General features: G+C 38.9%; 1 protein-coding gene across 10 annotated transcripts in view; it reads left to right on the forward strand.

Annotated features, from left to right (window-relative positions):
* Slc4a4 (solute carrier family 4 member 4) overlaps positions 1 to 17,454 on the forward strand; it is a 329,139-nt gene extending 311,685 nt beyond the window's left edge. For 6 of the 10 annotated variants that reach the window (XM_063240311.1, XM_063240312.1, XM_063240308.1 and 3 more), the window contains 5 exons: positions 3,249 to 3,317; positions 5,665 to 5,838; positions 8,024 to 8,185; positions 12,651 to 12,730; positions 13,410 to 17,454. In XM_063240311.1, coding sequence (XP_063096381.1) covers positions 3,249 to 3,317; positions 5,665 to 5,838; positions 8,024 to 8,185; positions 12,651 to 12,730; positions 13,410 to 13,515 — 591 coding nt within the window. In that variant the 3' untranslated portion in view covers positions 13,516 to 17,454. Of the gene's footprint in view, positions 1 to 3,248; positions 3,318 to 5,664; positions 5,839 to 8,023; positions 8,186 to 10,327; positions 10,425 to 12,650; positions 12,731 to 13,409 lie in introns of those variants that run through there. The other 4 variants (XM_063240309.1, XM_063240314.1, XM_063240316.1 and 1 more) reach the window with 2 other exon arrangements.
* Positions 17,455 to 19,321: the final 1,867 nt, after the last annotated feature.

Consider the following 19,321-nt stretch of genomic DNA (forward strand, 5'->3'; position numbering starts at 1 on the left):
TTTAGGGTCTCATTTTAATAAAGTGGTTCTAAAGGAGTTGCTGTGATTTCAGCATAGGTAAAATAGTAGAGCTAAAGTAAAGAGGGCTTTCGGTCTGACCTTCTACAGCCCTTCTCCTGGCCAATACTCTTGTCTGTCACTGAGGGACTGAAGGGGGTGGTTTGCAGTTTCAGGCCCCTCAACTTGTGAGGCAGGGTCCTCATGGCAGTGAGAACCTCAGTACTGCATGTAGTGAATATCGGTGATGAGCCACGCCCTGGGTCGGATGCTTTCTGCTGTGTAGTATTTATCAGAGCCACTTTCTATATGAGCAGAAAAAGGATAGAAATTAACAGTTTTCTAAAGGTCACAGCTAGTAACTGGAACTGGAACCCAAGTCTGCTTGACTTATGGGGCAGACTGTTAATTAGGATCTCACTCTGTTTTTCACACACACACACACACACACACACACACACACACACACACACACACGGTGACCATTGCTGGGGCTCTCACTCCTGCACTAAGCTCTGTGAACATACAAGCTCTCCTTTTTAATAAACTTATCCTATTCAAATTTTTCCTTCTGGAAATGTTCTAACACTATCAACAAATCAAAGAGAAATGGAGGTGAAAATGTACAGAAGTGCATTCACTAGAATTTGAAAAGTTTATGGCATGATCTACTTACGTTAAGTTTTACTTTCATCCCAGTTTCATTGATGTGTTTGATTATAGGATCAATAATTTATTTTTGAGTATATGTATGAATGTACTACTACTTTGTAATTAATTTTTTGGCTTTCTGGATATGATTGATTATATAATTTTCTTTGCATAATTTTATCATTTGGCTATACTTGATGTACCTATAACTCTGCAATCCTGTGTGATTTTGTGTTTTAAATTTCTTCTGCATTGTTTTATAAAAGCATTTATCTATTATTACTGTGCATATTATACTGGCCCCATCTTTTTAAAAAATTCTTCTTCATTTGAGAAATTCATGTTGTGGAATAATTCCAGTGTGACTGATTTTTAAGACTTGACATTTTAATATGACTCATGAACTTCTGACTTAATAATTCTGTCAAGTTTCACTAAGTGGTCCATGCGAAAGCAGTCTTATTGAGATCTTACGTTATTGTGAAGAAAATAGAAGGTTTGATAAGCTTGTTCTCACATTGAAATTGACCAGAAATCTACTTTACTAACCTTTCTTCTCAACAAAGAATATGTTTGAAAAGCATTTTCATACTTGAATCTGTGTTTCTGCTCATACTCGTGTTGATCTGCATTAGCGATCCCTTCCAGTTTTGTTTTGAGGTTGATTTGGTAATAATCCAGTCAAATTCCTAGAGAATGTCAACTTAAGTCTCAAAACATAGCTTCCCCCACTTCACCTGTAGACCCACTTTAGAGGAAATGTTTAGCTAAACTCATAGTAGAGAGGAGATCTCCAGAGATGGGCCCGATGGGACATTTTTTCAAGCTAAAAAAGATGCTTTATTTAAATTGAAAGTGACTACTGCAGAAATTCTCACTTTTTCCTTATAAATGAACTGTCCTGTTTTCTGCTTCAACTTTTCTTCCTTTCAAAGTTGAAAATGGTAAAAGAAAGAAATCATCATATACTGAGGAGAAATGGAGCAACTTTAAAAAATGAGTTACGGCACTAAAATGGCCCTTTGGAGTTTTCTTTTGGTTTTTTGTTTTGTTTTGGTTTTTAATTTTGTTTTGGTAAATGTGCACAGGAGCATTTGAAGGCACAGAAACACGTTCTCAAGGCAGAGGGGCCTCACAGCCTGCGGCCTGCTGGGCGGGGCCCTGGTCTGTGGGCCATGCAGCCTGCCAACCTGCCCCTGGCTCTCTTGATGGCCGGATCCTCCTCTTCTTCTCTTCCTGAATGCAAGATCAAAATTAGCTGCACTGAAATCATTAATCTTTTTTTCTCTAGAAAAAGCATTCAGTGTTTTCTAAAAATAAATGTATTCACTCTATTTCTGTGGCCAGCCAGAAACACTTCTAGAAGTCCTGGCACATTCTGGGTTTCTAAGTTCTCTAACAATGCCCGAGGGTCTCCGGACAGAACTGCTTAGGCAATCACAAAAAGAGTGCTAGAAATTGCACTTCGCTTAACATGGGCTTTATAAACAGTTACTTCGCAGCCATGTGTGTTTTCTGGTAATGGTCACCTACTCTGTGTGAATTCGGGCAGGGTGGCATGGCAGGGCCACAGTTCACAGCGGCTGTAAACAGCAAGGCAGAAACCAGCCAGAGAGGGTGTCACACCTTTTTCCTGCCATTAGGTTGGATGTTGGCTCCACCCCTATGTGGGTGTAGCACTGACACCAAATATCTAAGCTCTAGACAATGAACCAATCACAAATGCACAATGCAAATACATGAGGCCTGGGGGCCACCAACATAAACCATGACAATTGACTTGCAGAGTCTGTATTTTATTCTTGAAAAATCCTGAAATCACTTGAATTTTTTTGTCCAGACCTAAGACTCCTCAGAATCAGAATCATGCTTGGTTTGCTCACATTTCTCAGGTCTAAGAATTACATGGAATTTACAGACTGATCATATTAGAACTTTTTATTATGGAAACATTTCATATTGTTATAAAGATGTTTTTGCTAGATGATGTGTAAACTGCATTGATTCTGTTTCAGGAGCTATATATTAGTTCATGTGTGTAATTAATTGCTTCCAGATGTCCCAGACTCCTCGCAAGCAGAGTTCTCATTAGCTTGTCTTCCTCGAAGTGTGTAGAAGGAAGGTGCCAGTTGGGTGGTACTTTTTTCACTGAAAGAGGTGTTTGCATATCCTGTGGAGAAGTTATCAGGAAAAGTTAGCAGGCTGGTTTGAAAACATGTTGGACATGTGTGCTGCCTCTGACTCTGTTCCATAGTCCTGCAAGCATCTGGCTTGCATTGTCTCTGTCTTTAAGGAAAACAAAATTTTATTAATTAAGAACAACTGCTCAGGCTGCATATGTGCATTGTAAAATAAAAGGCATCGAATAAAAATTGAAAGTTTCCTTCATCCTCCTCCCTTTATTTCTAGTACAGAGTTTGGAAGTTTACAGAGTTTGGAAGTTTACCTATTGATGAATAAAACAAAATAGTTAGAGATACCATGCAATTGATATATCTTATCTTTTCGTTTTGGATTTAGTCTTTATTTAAACCATCTGTTTCCCCTCATGTTCTTGTTACTGCTCTTTTAAGTCTTTCCCTAATGTTTTTCTCTCCCAGTTTATTCCTATGCCTGTACTATATGGTGTGTTCCTGTACATGGGAGTAGCTTCGCTTAATGGGGTACAGGTAAGTTTTCTTACCAATCTGAGTAAGTCATGCCTTTTTAGTAGTAAGAATAGCTTAGTAATAGATCTTTGAATAAAAGTGTTGATCATCATTGCTGCATTTAGAAAATACATTTATTTTGTACTTTACCTTTAACCTGCTTTGCATTTCTTATTTAATCAACAAAGTTAGCTGGTATTAGCAAATGTTCTCATAAGTGTCCATTCTTGACACAGAGTGTTAACAGCTGTTTGAACAGGAACATTAGAGAGCGGCGGGTTGTCTTTTCCATCTCCCTCTGGCCCTCATCACATCTTCCTTTTGGTCTCAGGAAGAACACCTGACGCTTCCAGTGTGTTCTCTGGGGCAGTGCTTATCCACTAGCCATACCCTGATAGCAGAGCAGTTCTTCTCTTTTGATCTGCATTTCTGATGACTGAACTTGGTGATCAAATTTTGCCCCAATTAACAATAAATGTCAGTGTGTTTTTATATTGCTGTTGTGGAAAACTTCAGTTACAACTTCGATAAAACTGACCCCCCTTTTTAAAAATTCATTAGAGAAAACTTGGTGAGGACTTTGTCCTTCAGTTGAAGTTTAATTTAATTGGCACAGGAAGCTGGAAGCTCTGTTGCTTTCTGGCATCCTGTTAATTGTAACCTCATTTAGCACTCAATAGTGTTTTAATGGGGAAAGACTTCGTGTTCTGTGAACATCATAAGAATTTATTTGAACTGATCCAAAATAGTCCTTGTGTTCATTTATTGAATTTAGGTTAACTTGGTTTTAAAGTCAGATAGGGCTGGGCAAGTGGCCAGACTCCCCAACGAGAAAAGCCTACTTTACTTTCCTGCCTCGGTCCATTGAATAGAGTTCTTAATCACTGGGATGTTCATTACAAAATGTAAAGTGGCTTCTCGTCGACCGTACTAGATTAATGTATTTGTGACTTTATTTGTGCTCTTGAGACTTTTGGGGAATATAAATGTTTAAGACTACCTTGTTTTTATCCCCACTGTAAATATTCATTCCTTTGAATGAAAAAAATATAAACCCAAATATGGTCTTCTTACTTTTGTTTGACTTTATGGCCCAGTGTAGCTCAGAATTTGGATTCTGTGTGTATAGAGCAGCTTCATGAGTGTTTGGAACTCAGTACATGTTTATCGAGAGAAGGATGCGCCCATCACAACGTAGAGAGAGCAGTGCGTAAGGGACGCCTAGCACATTTCTGAAATCTGTCAGTGCTGCTGCTTCTGTGCCTTTTCTCCTTTCCTTATTTTCCTCTTGATTCTTTCTTCTTTAGATTCTTGTGGCAGTGAGAAAGGTCTACTAGACAAAATTACTCTATCGATAGGATACGTGATCTTTAGAGAGCACTGCCCGGGTCTAGTTTACTTTTACACGTCTCCTTTTCCTCCAGAAAAAAACCAAATAAAAAACCCATAAAACCCAAAGATACATGTCTGGATTTTTGTAATGTAATTATTCAATTCAACCCCTATTTCCAGAGCGTCTTCTGCTGAAATGCGCTGTGGTGGGTTTTCTCTAGCATCTTATTAAGCGTTGTCAATGCCAGCTCAGCAGCACCTGGCCAAATGGACGCCCTGTGATCATTTCAGCACACATGTGTGCATGACTGTGTGCTGGTGTCTCTCAAACTAAGATACTGAGTTTTATGTGTGGTGAAGGTCACTGTAATGCTCATGTGGCTGTTCTCAGAAAATTAAGTGGGGAAACATGACTGGGTGTATTAAGGTATAGCATAGATAAATAAAAATATAACTGCGTCCCCATTTGTAAGGTGAATATTTCCTTTATGTCCTTAGAATATTCCTGAAATGTATATAATCTGTAGCATCATCTCTTCTTCCAAAGATAACAACTGAGGCAGAGTAAGATATATGAGTCAGACATCGTCTTCCAGCATGACATTGCTCATGTGGGCACAAAACTCTCTCTTCTAAGTCTCAAATACTAAAAGGAGAGGCCTGGAGATGAGTAGCTGTAATTTATGTTTGATTGATGACTTTATTTATTTATTTTTTGGTACTGGCGATTGAGCTCATGACCTCGCACTTGCCAGGCAGGTGCTTATGCCACTGAGCTAAATCCCCAGCCCTGACTTTATTTTTTTGGTGGCCACATTATTTTATATATCTGCAAACATTTCTGCAAAATTACAACAAAAATGAAGACTCGTACTGTGACCTGACCTCCTTAGACTAAATTTCTGCCCTCCTTACCCAGTCCTTTGCAAAGGACACTGCTTGCTAAATTACAGCGGATGAATCACAGTGCTCAGTGGGGTCTGGGGAACGACTGTAGCCAGGAATGAAGGAATGCTGTCTTGCTCTTGCCTCCCAGTTCATGGATCGTCTCAAGCTGCTCCTGATGCCCCTGAAGCACCAGCCTGACTTCATCTACCTGCGCCACGTGCCCCTGCGCCGGGTCCACCTGTTCACTTTCCTGCAGGTGTTGTGTCTGGCCCTGCTCTGGATTCTCAAGTCAACAGTGGCTGCTATCATCTTTCCAGTTATGGTAGGCGCTCCTTTAGTGAACCAGTCAGGAGGCCGTGCTTCTGGCTTGTGGTGATTGTATGCAGCAGTATCAAACCTTTTCTGTGTGAGACCGTTTCCAGCTTTGACCTCACCACTCTGAGCAATTGCCATTCTTTGTTTGTGGGAGTGGGACCTGGACCCAGGGCCTTCACACTAGGCACATCCCCAACCCTTTCTAAATGTTTTTGATCTTCCTGCTTGAGCCTCCCAGACTGCTGGGATTACAGGTGTGCATGACCAACTCCGGATTTCAGTTGTTACAGTTTGAGTTTCCTATATCTGTACTGTAATTCTAAGGCTTATCCTACATAGGCCCATAAACTCCTCCTACTGTCAGCTCACCAGTAAAACAGGAATTGGGTTGTCAGTGTTCTGAGCATTAATTTTGAGCACCAAGTGGCCAGCACATTGCCTGACACAAAGGGGGAGTGCCACAGTGCAGAGTCTGTATTTTTAAAATATTATGCAATAGAGCTAATGTAAAGAAATGTAAAGGACATGCAGGTCCAAATAATAGAAGTGTTTGGAAACTAAGATTCCATCCAGTGCGATTATTGAAGCTCTAGTGGTTTACATCATGCCAAAAGTAGGGAGAGGCCGAACTCTCCACCTGAGGCGCAATTCCAGTGAAACAAGGTGAAAGAAATGACAGCGCTCTGAATCAGAAGAAGAGGAAACATAAGCCCTGCAGTCCCGAATTTCAGACCTTCCTGTGACTCTCCCATTTTTGCAAACAAATCTCCGTACACTGAACATAGGTCACCAGGCCATCTCTGGTCTGTTTGGAAATTGGAAACAATTTCTGTACACTTACCATATTTTATTTGTTTTGTAAAATTCCTCCTACTCCTAGCTAGGATTAATTTTTATGTAGATTTGTTGTTTGTAATCTTTTTTTTTCTCCTAGGAGTACAGAAAAAATAGTAAAAAAAGTTTTTCTTAATATTCTCATGTCTTTTTTCTTAAACAATACTAACATATGGCAAATACTGAGCATGAGAAATGATGCCTATGTACCTATTGGTACTATCTACCCATCTACTGATTTTTGTGGGGTTTTTTTGTTTTGTTTTTTGTCTTTTTCATTTTTATCGGTACCGGGGATCGAACTCACAACTGCCTGCTTGCAAGGCAGGCGCTTATGCCGCTGAGCTAAATCCCCAGCCCCAGTGTTGTTTTTTTTAAAAAAGCAACAGTAACAAAACTCTACCAAATTAAATCAGTTTGAAATATACCCAGTAAATTACTTATTGCTTATACTCAATGATAAAAAAAATGCTTTTCTTTGTGAAACTTTTTCAGAGCTTTTGTTTCCTCATGAAACATTCTCTATTTTAGTAGGGCAGCTGGCATTCATTTCTCCAGGAGGTGGAGAGCTGATACCTATAGAGTGATGAGGGTGAAGACAAGGGTCTCCTGTGAGGCTGAGCCAGGGCTCCCGTAACTCACTGCACACTGAGTTTTCTGCTGAGCAAAGATACTTTTAATGTCCCTTCAGAAGAGGAAGTGCAGGAACAAATTGTTCTTTAAGGCCCATTCATAGAACCAAAGGCACAGAGTCAAGAACGGTGACTGTAGAAGCAGAAGCTTGGGCCTTTTCTTGCTTTATTTTGGCTTCATGGCCCGGATGAAATTCCCAATGACTGAAGCTCTGTTTCTTCAGTGGTAAGCACACATGAAACGCTGAGTTTAGCATAGTACCAGCTTGTGGTGTTTTGTTATGGCAGTTGAAGTAGCCCAGTGTTACAGTGCTCTCCAGTATGACCTCCTTGAAGGTGTCTTGATGTACAGTGTGGAGCATAGATTTGCAAAACCTTGTAATTTTTGAATCATTTTTCAGGTTATTTTTTTTTTTGCCTTTAAATTTTTAGCTATTTTACTAAAAAACCTAATACGAAAGAGTGGTTTTCCCAAAATAATTCTATCATATTACAATTCTAATTGAATGTGTTCGTACATTCCAAAGAACAAAACAGTGAATTTCAACAGAGACTTCCATGAAACAACTTTATGAAGAAAATGATGACGATAGCCTTAGATGAAGCCCCCTCAGTCAGTGGGAATTCTGTCTCTCACCTTCGGGGCCGTGGGGCTCGGCTGTGCTCAGGGCCAAGGTCTGCACTCATTCTGACTGCGCTGGCTGTGGCGTCTGTTCTTACCTGCAGATCCTGGCCCTTGTGGCTGTCAGAAAAGGTATGGATTACCTCTTCTCGCAGCACGACCTCAGCTTCCTCGACGATGTCATTCCAGAAAAGGACAAGAAAAAGAAGGAGGATGAGAAGAAAAAGAAAAAGAAGAAGGGAAGTTTGGACAGCGACAATGATGATGTAAGGAACTTTGTAAACTTTAAGAAACAAATATGAACAGTGTGCTCTTTTTTTTAACCGGATGTGAACTGGAGGACTGAGTTCCAGCACTGCTCCTCTAGTCTTGTGAGCTGTCACTCCTTTCTCCACCATTCGCCCTTTATGTTCTCATAGCCCTCACCGGGGCTTTCTCTAACCACTGACACATTAAAAGTGAGTTCTAAAACATCATCATGTGCTTGCAGAGCCTCCGCGCCATCGGTAGCAGTTTGCTTAGAAAGCATACTTGCTGTGTTATCATCAGTACCGGGGACTTGAGATGATAACTCATCTTGTGTAATTTTGAGTCTAATGTGGACAAATGCTAGTGATTTGACCGCCCATAATCCATAGGTCTGTTTGAGCAGGCTCACATAAAATCATGCTATTATGTTAGACTGAGCACTGTATTTATATTAAAGTGATTTGTCATTTTCTGTCTGTAACTTGGCAAAAAGCAGTGAAAGAAACTGGAATTTGGGTTTTTAAAATTTTTAACCAAAGTAAGTGAACAGTATCATCATCTAGATGGTCCTTCTGCAATTAGGTGATTAAGAAATGAAATTTTTTATTTTTCTTTAGGAAATCATTCACAGAAATAATCTGGGCCATTCACAGATGGTCCAGTAGGGACCTGTAATCAATACCAAAACAAAAACTGGGATACATTTTCTTTAATACACACAAACACACACACACACACACACACACACACACACACACACACACGTACAGTTTGAAAGGGTTACCAAAATGATACTTTGCATGTGAAAATGTGTTCTGGATTTACACAATGAGGTATGACAGATGATCTAGAAAACACCTATACTTTGAATCCTGTGCGTTGGGCCAGGATTTGAAGGGTGTGCATCTGGAGGATGACTCTCTTGGTGCTCACTTTCTCATTAGTCCTCCGCTGTGGGATCCACAGACATGGCGCCACACTAAGCCCCGGCGTTACAGCTCTGTGAGCAGAAATGTGAAGAATGCAGCTTCCTCTCATAGTCAGTTTTGAGCCTTTCTGGGAGCCTGTGATTGAAGAGTTGTTGCTCACCTGATCTTCTATACGTGCTATTATTTTGGGAGTTGTTTGATGTAAGACTTATGGTTCTTCTTATCATAAAGTGCATGGAGCATCTCAATCAGTTTTTCTTTTCTGGAAATCTAAACTGTATTATTTTAGTTCTCTAAAAGGAATATTATAGCTCATGTCCTTTTTAGATTCCTCATAAAGGAATTTTCAGTATCCATAGTCAGCTTTATTTAAAATCTTTTTAAATACCTACTTCTCTTTTTTTCTTCCAATTAATTATTATTACCTTAATATTTTCAGTTAGGAGATGAACTGTGTTTTTTCAGCTCAGACTTGGGTTCAGTACAATGAATTTTTAAAGTTAAAGTGATGATGCCATGGAAATCTGGGGCCCTTGGATCAGGTGGCCTGTCCTTTAGGGAACCATGATTTGCCACCTAGTTTCTTCGTCTGATCCTGGTGATGATTCTCTGATTTTCTCACCGTTATAGAAACTTGCTTTTGGTTTCATTTTTTCATTTTCATCTATATTTTTTTTTAACATCTTTGATAAAAGGAAGTTGAAATAAACTTTAAATGTATCTGATAGAGTTAAAATAAGGGAGAGATTTTTTTCAGGTGCTCCTTGATAGTGAAAGAAATTCTGTTTGTTTTGAAAGAAATAAAGGTTTTCTTAGAGATGAAATCAGAGAGCACGAGAAAACAAGAATTTGGGGATCATATTATAGCATAGGAAGTCTCCCAGATTTAATGTTTCCACAAAGAAATATTTTGCTTTACTGGTAAAACAATAATTCATGTTTCCTAATTGGGAGTTCAGCTTGTAGAAAGCTTTCCACTTTAGTTGCCCTGATGGTCACTTGGTGTGGCTCTGGTTTCAGTGTTCTCAATTCCATGGACCCACAAAAAAGGAGAAAAATATAAATGGGAAAGATGCAAAATTTGAAAAGTCAGTGCACTGAAAATGGTTTTATATATATATATATGGCTCTTCTTCTTTGTGAATGACAGTGCAATAGATTTGATCAATATTGGGAGATAAAGCCTGAATAATAAAACATTCTAAAAACTCTTGTACATTTTCTTCACAGTCTGACTGCCCATATTCAGAAAAGGTCCCCAGTATTAAAATCCCAATGGACATCATGGAACAACAGCCTTTCCTAAGCGATAGCAAACCTTCTGACAGTGAGTAGAACTAACCTCTTGCATGCTTGCTCAGTATGATTTGCACTTGCAGAGAAAGTACTTTAGAGCCATCATCTCCATCAACTTTCCCTCTATTTTATCTTTTTCCCATGTGAAGATGCATACTTCATGCTTATCAAATTTTGTTTTTATATTCCCTACACTCTACTCAATATTTTATCCTTATACAACCTGTACAATTTTTGTTTGGCAGTCTTTTCTATTTCCCAAAGTCATCACCAGTTTTTTTAACTGCTAAACCTGTAACCATGTTTATCATAGTGGTTTCCTTTTCCCTGCTGTTAGAATGGCAGCTAATAGCACTACATCATTGTCTGTTACTGTGTGTCTTCCTTAGGTCTCAGTCAGTGACCACATCAGCTCACAAGACAAATTGCGTCATGGCTTTCTCAATGATCACAGAATTAATTGTCAATATTCAGAATTTAGTAATAGTTATTTTCAGTTTAAGTCACCAATCTAAAATATTAGCACAGCTCTTTAGGTATAAATCAAATTTGATTTTTCTTCTAATTGCTTTATTTCTATTCTGCTATTTCAAAACCATCATTGTAATATACTCGTCCTTCTGGGTTATAGCCTGGTGGCTACTATATAGTGGCTTGTAATATGTTACCTTTTCTTTCATTATTAACAGGGCTCCCCATTTGTAGCATTAGTGAGCATCTCAAGCTTTTCCAATAGCAAGTAGCAACTGCCTCCAAACTACTTTGGAGTTTGCATTTATGGAAAATGTATTCTTTTAGACCCAGGTGAAGTTCAAAGAATACTGATCTGTTATAGGAAAAAAAACTATTGAAATTTTTATTTCTATTTGACAATGTCATTTCAATTTAAATAGGAGAAATTACCCAAAGAAGTTTGAAGTAAATGACTGTTGATGTCATATACTGGTTTTTAAATACTGAGTCACAAATTACCACAAAACATAACAGCTTAAAATACTAAGAGCCCACCTTTCTCACATGGTTCCCCAACACTGAGAAGTTCAGAACAGACTTTGGGGAATCCAGCTCAGGGTCTCTCCAGAGATTGTGCATCAAGCTTTCCTCTGGGACTGAGTCCCTGACTTGACTATACAGAGGGGTGGAGAGGGTGGGAGGCTGGGTTTCCAAGCTCAAGCACAAGGCCTTGGCTCCCTAGCCTGTGGGCCTGACTGCAGAGCTGCCTGGAACATGGCTTCCCCAGAGCCAGAGTTGAGTGAGACAGAAATCAAGACGGAAGCTGCAGTCTACTGGGGCTGAATCTCAGACGGGACAGTGTGTACCTCTGCCATATCCTCTCAGCCGTGCAGACCCACACTGATGAAATGTCACATCAGATCACATCAGATCATAAATAAAGGAGATGGGGATTGGGGAAGCCTCTTAGAAACTGGCTGCAACCCTGGGTTTAAAGGACCAAAAGCTAGCACAGTCTCACTTTTGTCAGCTGACTTGGAGCTGAGCAGGACTTTCTGCCCACTCTCATCAGGGAGATTGGGTCCCAAATTTCTTTTTGAGCTCTCAAACTATGTTCTGATTTCATTCTTCATCTCTGGAGAATTACTGGCAGATGGAGACTGAGACACACTTGTGTCTCCCCATTGGTTTTGTAATTGGGTGTCATTCCTTCTAGGGACAATCTTTTTTTTTTTTATTTTTTTTTTAAGTTCACCAGCTAGCCTTTAAATTTCATGGTAAGAGTTTATGTGCCAGCTTCTTTTATTTTTTCAAAAGCCTTAAAAAACTACACACTGAAAGTTGATGTCATGATGATCTTTATCATCCATAAAAGAGTGAAACTGATCCAAGCAGAGTTGTGATGAAAGAACTTCAGAAAACCTTTTTCACCTTGAATAATAGCTAGACAGAGTTGTGGGTCTTGAAGATGGCAGGCAAGTCAAAGGCAAGCATCCGACCGTAAGATGCTGTCACCATAGAAATGGTCCCCTCTCACCGTCCTTCCTGGGAGACAGCATCGGTTCGTTCCAGGAAACCCTGCAGTAGAGGAAATGAAGCGATTTGGCCTGCGTTCTACTACTGAGACTCTTATCTTGATTAAGTGTCTATTTAAGTTGCCTGCATTGTCTTTCTTACTCTTCAGTTCTGAAAGTTGCATCCTGGTTTTTTTTTTGTTTTTGTTTTTTTCTGCAGACTTTTATTTTCAATCTAATTTTAAACTTTACTTACTACTTTTGCTTTAAATATTTTTTTTTCTTTCCAGGAGAAAGATCATCAACATTCCTTGAACGCCACACATCATGCTGATAAAATTCCTTTCCTTCAGTTGCTTGGTTTTCCAAGGTAAAGGAGAGCACAGTGCTTTGCCGTGTTCTAGGGATGATTCCCCACAGAAATGCAGTCAGCGCTGGGCTACTGGCAGAACTTACCGTTCTCCTTTCTCTCTATGATTTGTCTTCAGTAATTACCCAAAGACCAAACCCAGCTTCACTTAGAATGTGCCATTCATTCTCAGAGACCTCCTTGCTCGAGGAAAGAGAGCCTCCTTCAGTCTTCAAATTAAAGCCAGGGTTGACCATAGCTCCCATCTTTTCGGCATCGTGCCTGAGTTAAGGGTCACCGACATTTCCTTTCCTGGCATTTCCTGACATTTCCTCTCTGTTCTCCTTCCCTCTCACGAGACCCTGGAGGTGACAGGTGGGACTGGATTCTCAAACGATGGGAATCTCTGAACATCTTCACTTTGTGGGTCTTGCTGTCCTTTAATTTCAGACAATATTATCCTCTTTTGTCTTTGGGGGAGGTTTTCCTCTTTTTTTCAAAATCTAGCATAGAATTTTATGAGGTATCTACCTGAATTTCTTGACTCTTACAGAGTTAAATTTAAAAATCTTGTTTTTAGTACATACTAAAAGAGAACAAGTATTAGTACATTTGAGTTCTGTGCAATGTGTAAACATTTGGAAAAGAAAATCAGATTTACTTACTGTTTTTCTTCATTTTCATTTCTTTCTCTCTCTAGTCCTCCTAGAACTCCAGGAAAAGCTGTGCCTCAAATTAGAATAGAAGTTGAGCCTGAAGACAATGATTATTTCTGGAGGAGCAAGGGAACAGAAACTGCATTATAACCTATTGTCTTTCTTACAACTGACAGTTTTGTTGTTAATGTTCTTGTTTTTTTTTCTTTTTGTCTGGCCATTTATTTTTAAATTTTTGTTCTATTTCAATTTTTGATCACTGGCCAAATAATACAGCACTCTCTCTGCTTCTTTCTTACATAGATAAAATCAAGGCACTAGTGCACTGCTCCTTAGAAAAGCATCTACAGAATCCGCCTTTTGTTCTTAGGATTTCAGATGTGTCTTCCAACAACCCAGTTCCCCTGTCACTCAAGACACGCACAGATCCTTGTCCTTTGATTAAGCAGAGGTCAAAAGTATTAAAGATTTTATAAAACTTTTTACTAAAATACTGAAGGAACTTAACACATTAGCTTCAGAGCTGTGCTTACTGGCTTGTTCTTGTCTGGCAGAACAAACCCTAATCTCCAGACAGAGTCCCTCTCCCCTCATAGAGCTGCCCAGGACTGGAAAACAGTGCTGCTATTCTAACTTGCTCTTGCTTGTACGCCCTAGTCATAGAGTTATCAAAGGTACTTTACTCCCTGTAGAGAAATTGTTGCCACCAGGTAGCAAGTGCTGGAATGTCCCTTTTTCCTATGCAACTTTTTTTAACCCTTTAATGAACTTACCTGTTGAGTACATTGAAGAATATTTTTCTTTCTAGATTTTGTTGTTTAAATTATGGGGCCTAACATGCAACTTATTTTTTGTCAATTTTTTAAACTTTTTTTTAATTACTGTAAAGAAAATGAATTTTTCCTGCAGCAGGAAACCTAGTTTTGAGTAGTTCTACCTCTTATTTGTAGCTGCCAGGCTTTCTGTAAAAATTGTATTGTATATAATGTGATTTTTACGCACACATACACACACGAATACACAATCTCTAGGGTAAGCCGGAAGGCCAAATCAGATTAAAAAGCAAAAACAAGAAGAAACACAATGTTTCTAAGCATCCACTTTATCCCATTCTTTAAAAGAAACTTAACTGTTCTGTGAAGGCTCTTGAGGGAGGAGAACTTCCTCACCCGAGAGAGTTACGTGGCTCCGGTAACACAGCGCCTGGACGCAGCGGTGACTGTGCGGCCGTGTGACTGCCCGTGCAGTATTGTTAGGCATCTTTTCATTCTGAAGTATCTGTGTGTTTGTGTATGTGCTTTGTGTGTGGCTGGTGCACATATGTGCAAAGTTAGAAAAAGAGTGACAGTGAACAGAGGGCAAAGTTATTAAGTGTGTCAGTTTTCATAAAATCTAAACCACACGTGAGAATCACATGAGGGGCCCAAGAATCATATCACTGTGGAAATGAAGGCAAGTATGACTTACCACCCAGCTGGCGGTCACAGCCACTGACACCGTAGCTCATACTGACAAAAGAAAATCCACAGGACTATGGACAGCTCACTTACGCATCCGTACGGTGTTAGGGGAGAGCGGAGGTAGAAGTGCACACATTTTAACAACACTTTCACACGGTTCTTTGTAACTGGGACATGTAAAACCTGTATGTGTACATAGACATGTGTGATCATTTCAGAGTATCACATTGAAAATTAGACCTTCATTTAAATACAATGTTTTAGTGAGCTACATTATACATTGAATAAGACATTTCGAATGTTGAATCATAATTTGGGATTCATGTAGCCCCAGATGTGATCTGTCCTCAGAGTAACAGGTTGATGGAGGACAACTAGGAACAGACAAATTTTGGTGCAGTTACTGACTCCACTCATTTTTATTTTAATTAAATTGTAATTTTGCCCCTTGGAGATTAATATATAAAAAATTTTATTATCCCAAGTTAATTATTACTTTTATAATATCTCAAAACTTTTAATTTTATAAAAATAGACAAAAATGACCTCATTTTTTAAATTAAAATGACAGTTGCAAATTACACATTCTAAAACCCCAGTTGCCAAATTTTGGCATCATGTTTGCATATTGATCTATCCTTAAAATGATTATTCTGTGTTATTTAGTTTACCCTTAAAAAAAACTCTGTGAGAAAGTGTGCCCTTTCTCTTTACTGAAGAATCAACAGAATGTTTAATAATCATAGATTTAGTCTAATCAAGATGTTAAGTCAAAGGCATTCTTATTTTTTATAAAAGCTATGGATATAATTTGTTTTTCTAATCACAAATCAAGTATTTGGAGATTTCTACTCCTTCCCATACCAGGCAAAGAACCACTGAAGCACTTTGCCTGTTGTTGCAGCCTGTGAGTAGACGGGAAGCTATCTGCAATCCAACTGTGAGGCAGCTTGTCACTCTGTGATGATAGTTGGTGTTTGTGTTTACAACACAAAATAGTACCTTACATTTGCTACAGCAAACCCTTTCAACATTGTGGGAACCCAGGAAATAATTTCTTTTAATCATTGCTTTTACAGAAACAAAGATAGTTATCACACTGACCAGCAAAACCAATATCCACATAGAGCCAACAGATTACCTATATTCTAACCGAATTTATGGGTTGGATAAGAACTAAACAGATTTGGGGCGTGGTTTTGTTTTTATGTAAACTGAACACACACTAGAAATTTTTTAATGACATACTTCTCTGTTTTTGCTCCAATGTGCACTGGAGACACGTGATCTAAGTTTCTCGGGGTGAAGGCTGAGTCCACCCAGAGCTCATGGTCAGGGTTCCCGAGTGCGGGAACTGATGGTGTAAGAGTCTGCCTATGAAGAGAGCATTCATTCCGCTGGCTTTGCGTTTGAGAGAAAAACTGTGGGAGATACTGTTGTCCTTTCTTTGCTGTGTGTGACTACCTGAAATCCTAATTATTTCATATGCCGTAGGCAGTATTGCTCCTGCCTCTTCAGTCAGAGGTTGAGGAGGAGCCTTACTGATTCAAGAAGCAGAAAAGAAAACCTCCCTCAGCCCCACACCTCAAAGAATGGGAGAAAATTATCTGCTGTCAGTAATCCAAGTTTTGTGAATTTTATGCATATGCAACAACACACACAGTGACTCTATTGGTGTTTAATATGAATAATGATTGTCTTCTGGGTTTTTGGTTCTTTTTTTTTTTTAAACTGTGTTAAAGTACTTGAAATGTATTGACTGCTGACTGTCTGTCAAAAACACAATATTTGAGTTGTATCACAGAGGTTGACATTGTTCAGGGATGGGACAAAGTGTTCTTCAGTCTTTTTCATACCACTTACGTGATCATGGTGTAGGAACCTGAGCGTTTCTTATACGTTCCATGGTAGCTCACATCTGCTCTCACAGTGTGAGCTGGGCGCCCAGTGGCCCCTAGTGATTGAACACAGTCGATGACAGCACTTCTCTGTCTGAGGGTTGTGAGGATTTTCAGATGATGACTTCACTGAGCACCATTGCTGCCTGAAATCTTAAAAAAAATCCATAATATATGCTAATCAGTTAAGTGGTGTTTTGATGAAAAGTTGGATACATCTTATTTCTTGGCTCATTTGTGCTCTATGGGTACATATAAAAATTACGAATTTTGTTTCCTAGGTAAATATTGCAACTCAGGGTTAAAGTCACCCAGTGAACTTTTAGAGCCAGAAGTAACTTTGTCCCAGTCCTACAACATGACAGTAATGAGCCATTTTCATGGCAGGTACAGATCCATACACATTACTTTTCAGAATCAATACGCACTTTCAGATATTCTTATTTTTATTCTCTTGAGTCTTTATTAACTTTGGAGAAATGATGCATCTTTTTATTTTAAATGAAGTAGATCAACATGGTGGAACAAAATGATAAAGAACAGAAAACATTTCAATATATTACTAATAATTTTTCCAATATAAACCTAAAATTCCTATAACATAGTATTTTACAGTTTTATGAAGCTTTCTATTGTGACTTTTATGGAATTAAGAGATGAAGAAGATGAGATATTTTAGCATTTATATTTTTCAAAATTAATGTATACTTAAAATAAAGTAACTTTATGCATTTATGAGTGTCAAGTACTTCTGTTCCGTGCTTCACCTCACTGTTAAATTCTTCTTATTCTCTTCCTTTGGGTCTTGCAGAGATGAGTAAGTGAAAGTCCCTGTGCCCAAATCACATTAATCCCTCCAGGCAGGAGGATAAAGGAAGTGGCCAGATTTCATAGGAGATTGTTGAGAGTTATCTGTTTCAGAGGTTTTAATGAAATGATCTCAAAGTAAGAAAAAAACATGCTCAACTAAGGATAATGGGGATGGGTTTATGAAGAAGTATTATCACTCATCATATAAAATTAGTGAAGTATGAAATACCACTTCCATCCACTAAATTCTCAAAGTGAACAAAAATATGAATATACATAAACATACAAATTGCTCAAATGAACAAAATCACAGATTGATCTTCCATCCAGAAATAATTTCCAGAAGACTTATCTAATATCAAAAAATTTCCAGGAAACTTAGACTATACTCAGATGGGGGGGGCTGGTGGTGAGTGGAGCAAACAGGAAGGGAAATAACCATTAGTGGTAGTGAAAAGCTGCATTGGAAAGACAACAGGCAGGGACGTTGGCTAAAACCATCTTTCCACCTGGAGACAATGTGTAGACAACTCTGAGTATCTGGGTATTAATAGAGATAGTGGTGATGGATTTGTATTTTATCACTGAGCTGGAACAAGCAGGTGAAGCGGCACTCAGAATAGATCATACTATGGGAAGGTTTGATGTATTCAACATACCATAGAGAGCTCATTAAATATTTTTGTTAGGATCAAATTGTCTAGTGTATTATTGTCAACCTAAGATCAGAAAGATAATATAAAATATTGCAATGGGAGCATGTACATCCTAGTAAACTGAGTGCCTTCCAAGTTGGAATAAGGACAAGTTTTCAAAGGCAAAAATAAGTAGAATTACATTTTGAACAATAATTACCACAATGTTAGATACACCAGTCTGACTAGCAGTTGCTAAATGTGTTTTTAAAGAAGCGCTTTTGAATAGGAGGGCAGCAGCTTTTGAATAAGCTTGTGGTTCTGCCAGAGTCTTAGTTACTTTTTCTCATTGCTGGGACAAAATACCTGACACCCAAAGTTAAAGAAGAAAGGATTTTCTCAGCTCACAACTTGCAGCTCACAACTGTAGCTCTGAAGCAGGATGGCACAGCAGAGGGGCGTCACAGAGAGAAACAGTTCGTGTTGTGGCAGGCACAAGACAGTGAAGCAGAAAGCATCGGCAAGCCTGCCTTCCTCTTCCCCTTGCGGTTCATCCAGGATACACGCCTGTGGACTGTCGCCACCCCCAGGCTGGCCTTCTCATTATCTACACCTAGAACTATACAAACCCATTTAGTTATCCCACACCCTAGATCAAACCACCTCTGAAGAGCTCCACATATGAGCACGAGACTTCGGGGGACAGCCCATGACATAGAGTCATTTGTGATGGTTACTATCAGATGATGTGAGTGAGGAACCCTTCTCCATAACCACTTTATTGATTTATTTACTTATTTGTTAACATGACTTTGTATTCTGGGGACATTATGAAAAGGAATATACTTTTGCATTTCTGCAATTCTTCGATATGCTGTCTGTTCTTCCTGATCAACCTGAGAACTAGAAAAAGAAACTCACAACACAGCTACCAACCATATGTCTGAATGTCTAGGCAGACCAGTTGAAGCACCTTGGATCTAGGTGAAAAACTTGGCTTCTCATTAAGAATTCACTTACATTTATTCAAAAATCAACAACTGGACATTTGTGGATTCCTTGGAGTACAAAAAGTGAGAGATGACAGAGCTATTGATACAAAAAAGTAAGATACCAAGAATTAACAGGTTTACCCTGGTGGAAGAGAGAAGAT

The sequence above is a fragment of the Cavia porcellus genome, unplaced genomic scaffold, assembly GCF_034190915.1.
Source record: "Cavia porcellus strain 051 isolate PalLab524CR breed Dunkin Hartley unplaced genomic scaffold, mCavPor4.1 scaffold_30, whole genome shotgun sequence".
Taxonomy (NCBI): domain Eukaryota; kingdom Metazoa; phylum Chordata; class Mammalia; order Rodentia; family Caviidae; genus Cavia; species Cavia porcellus.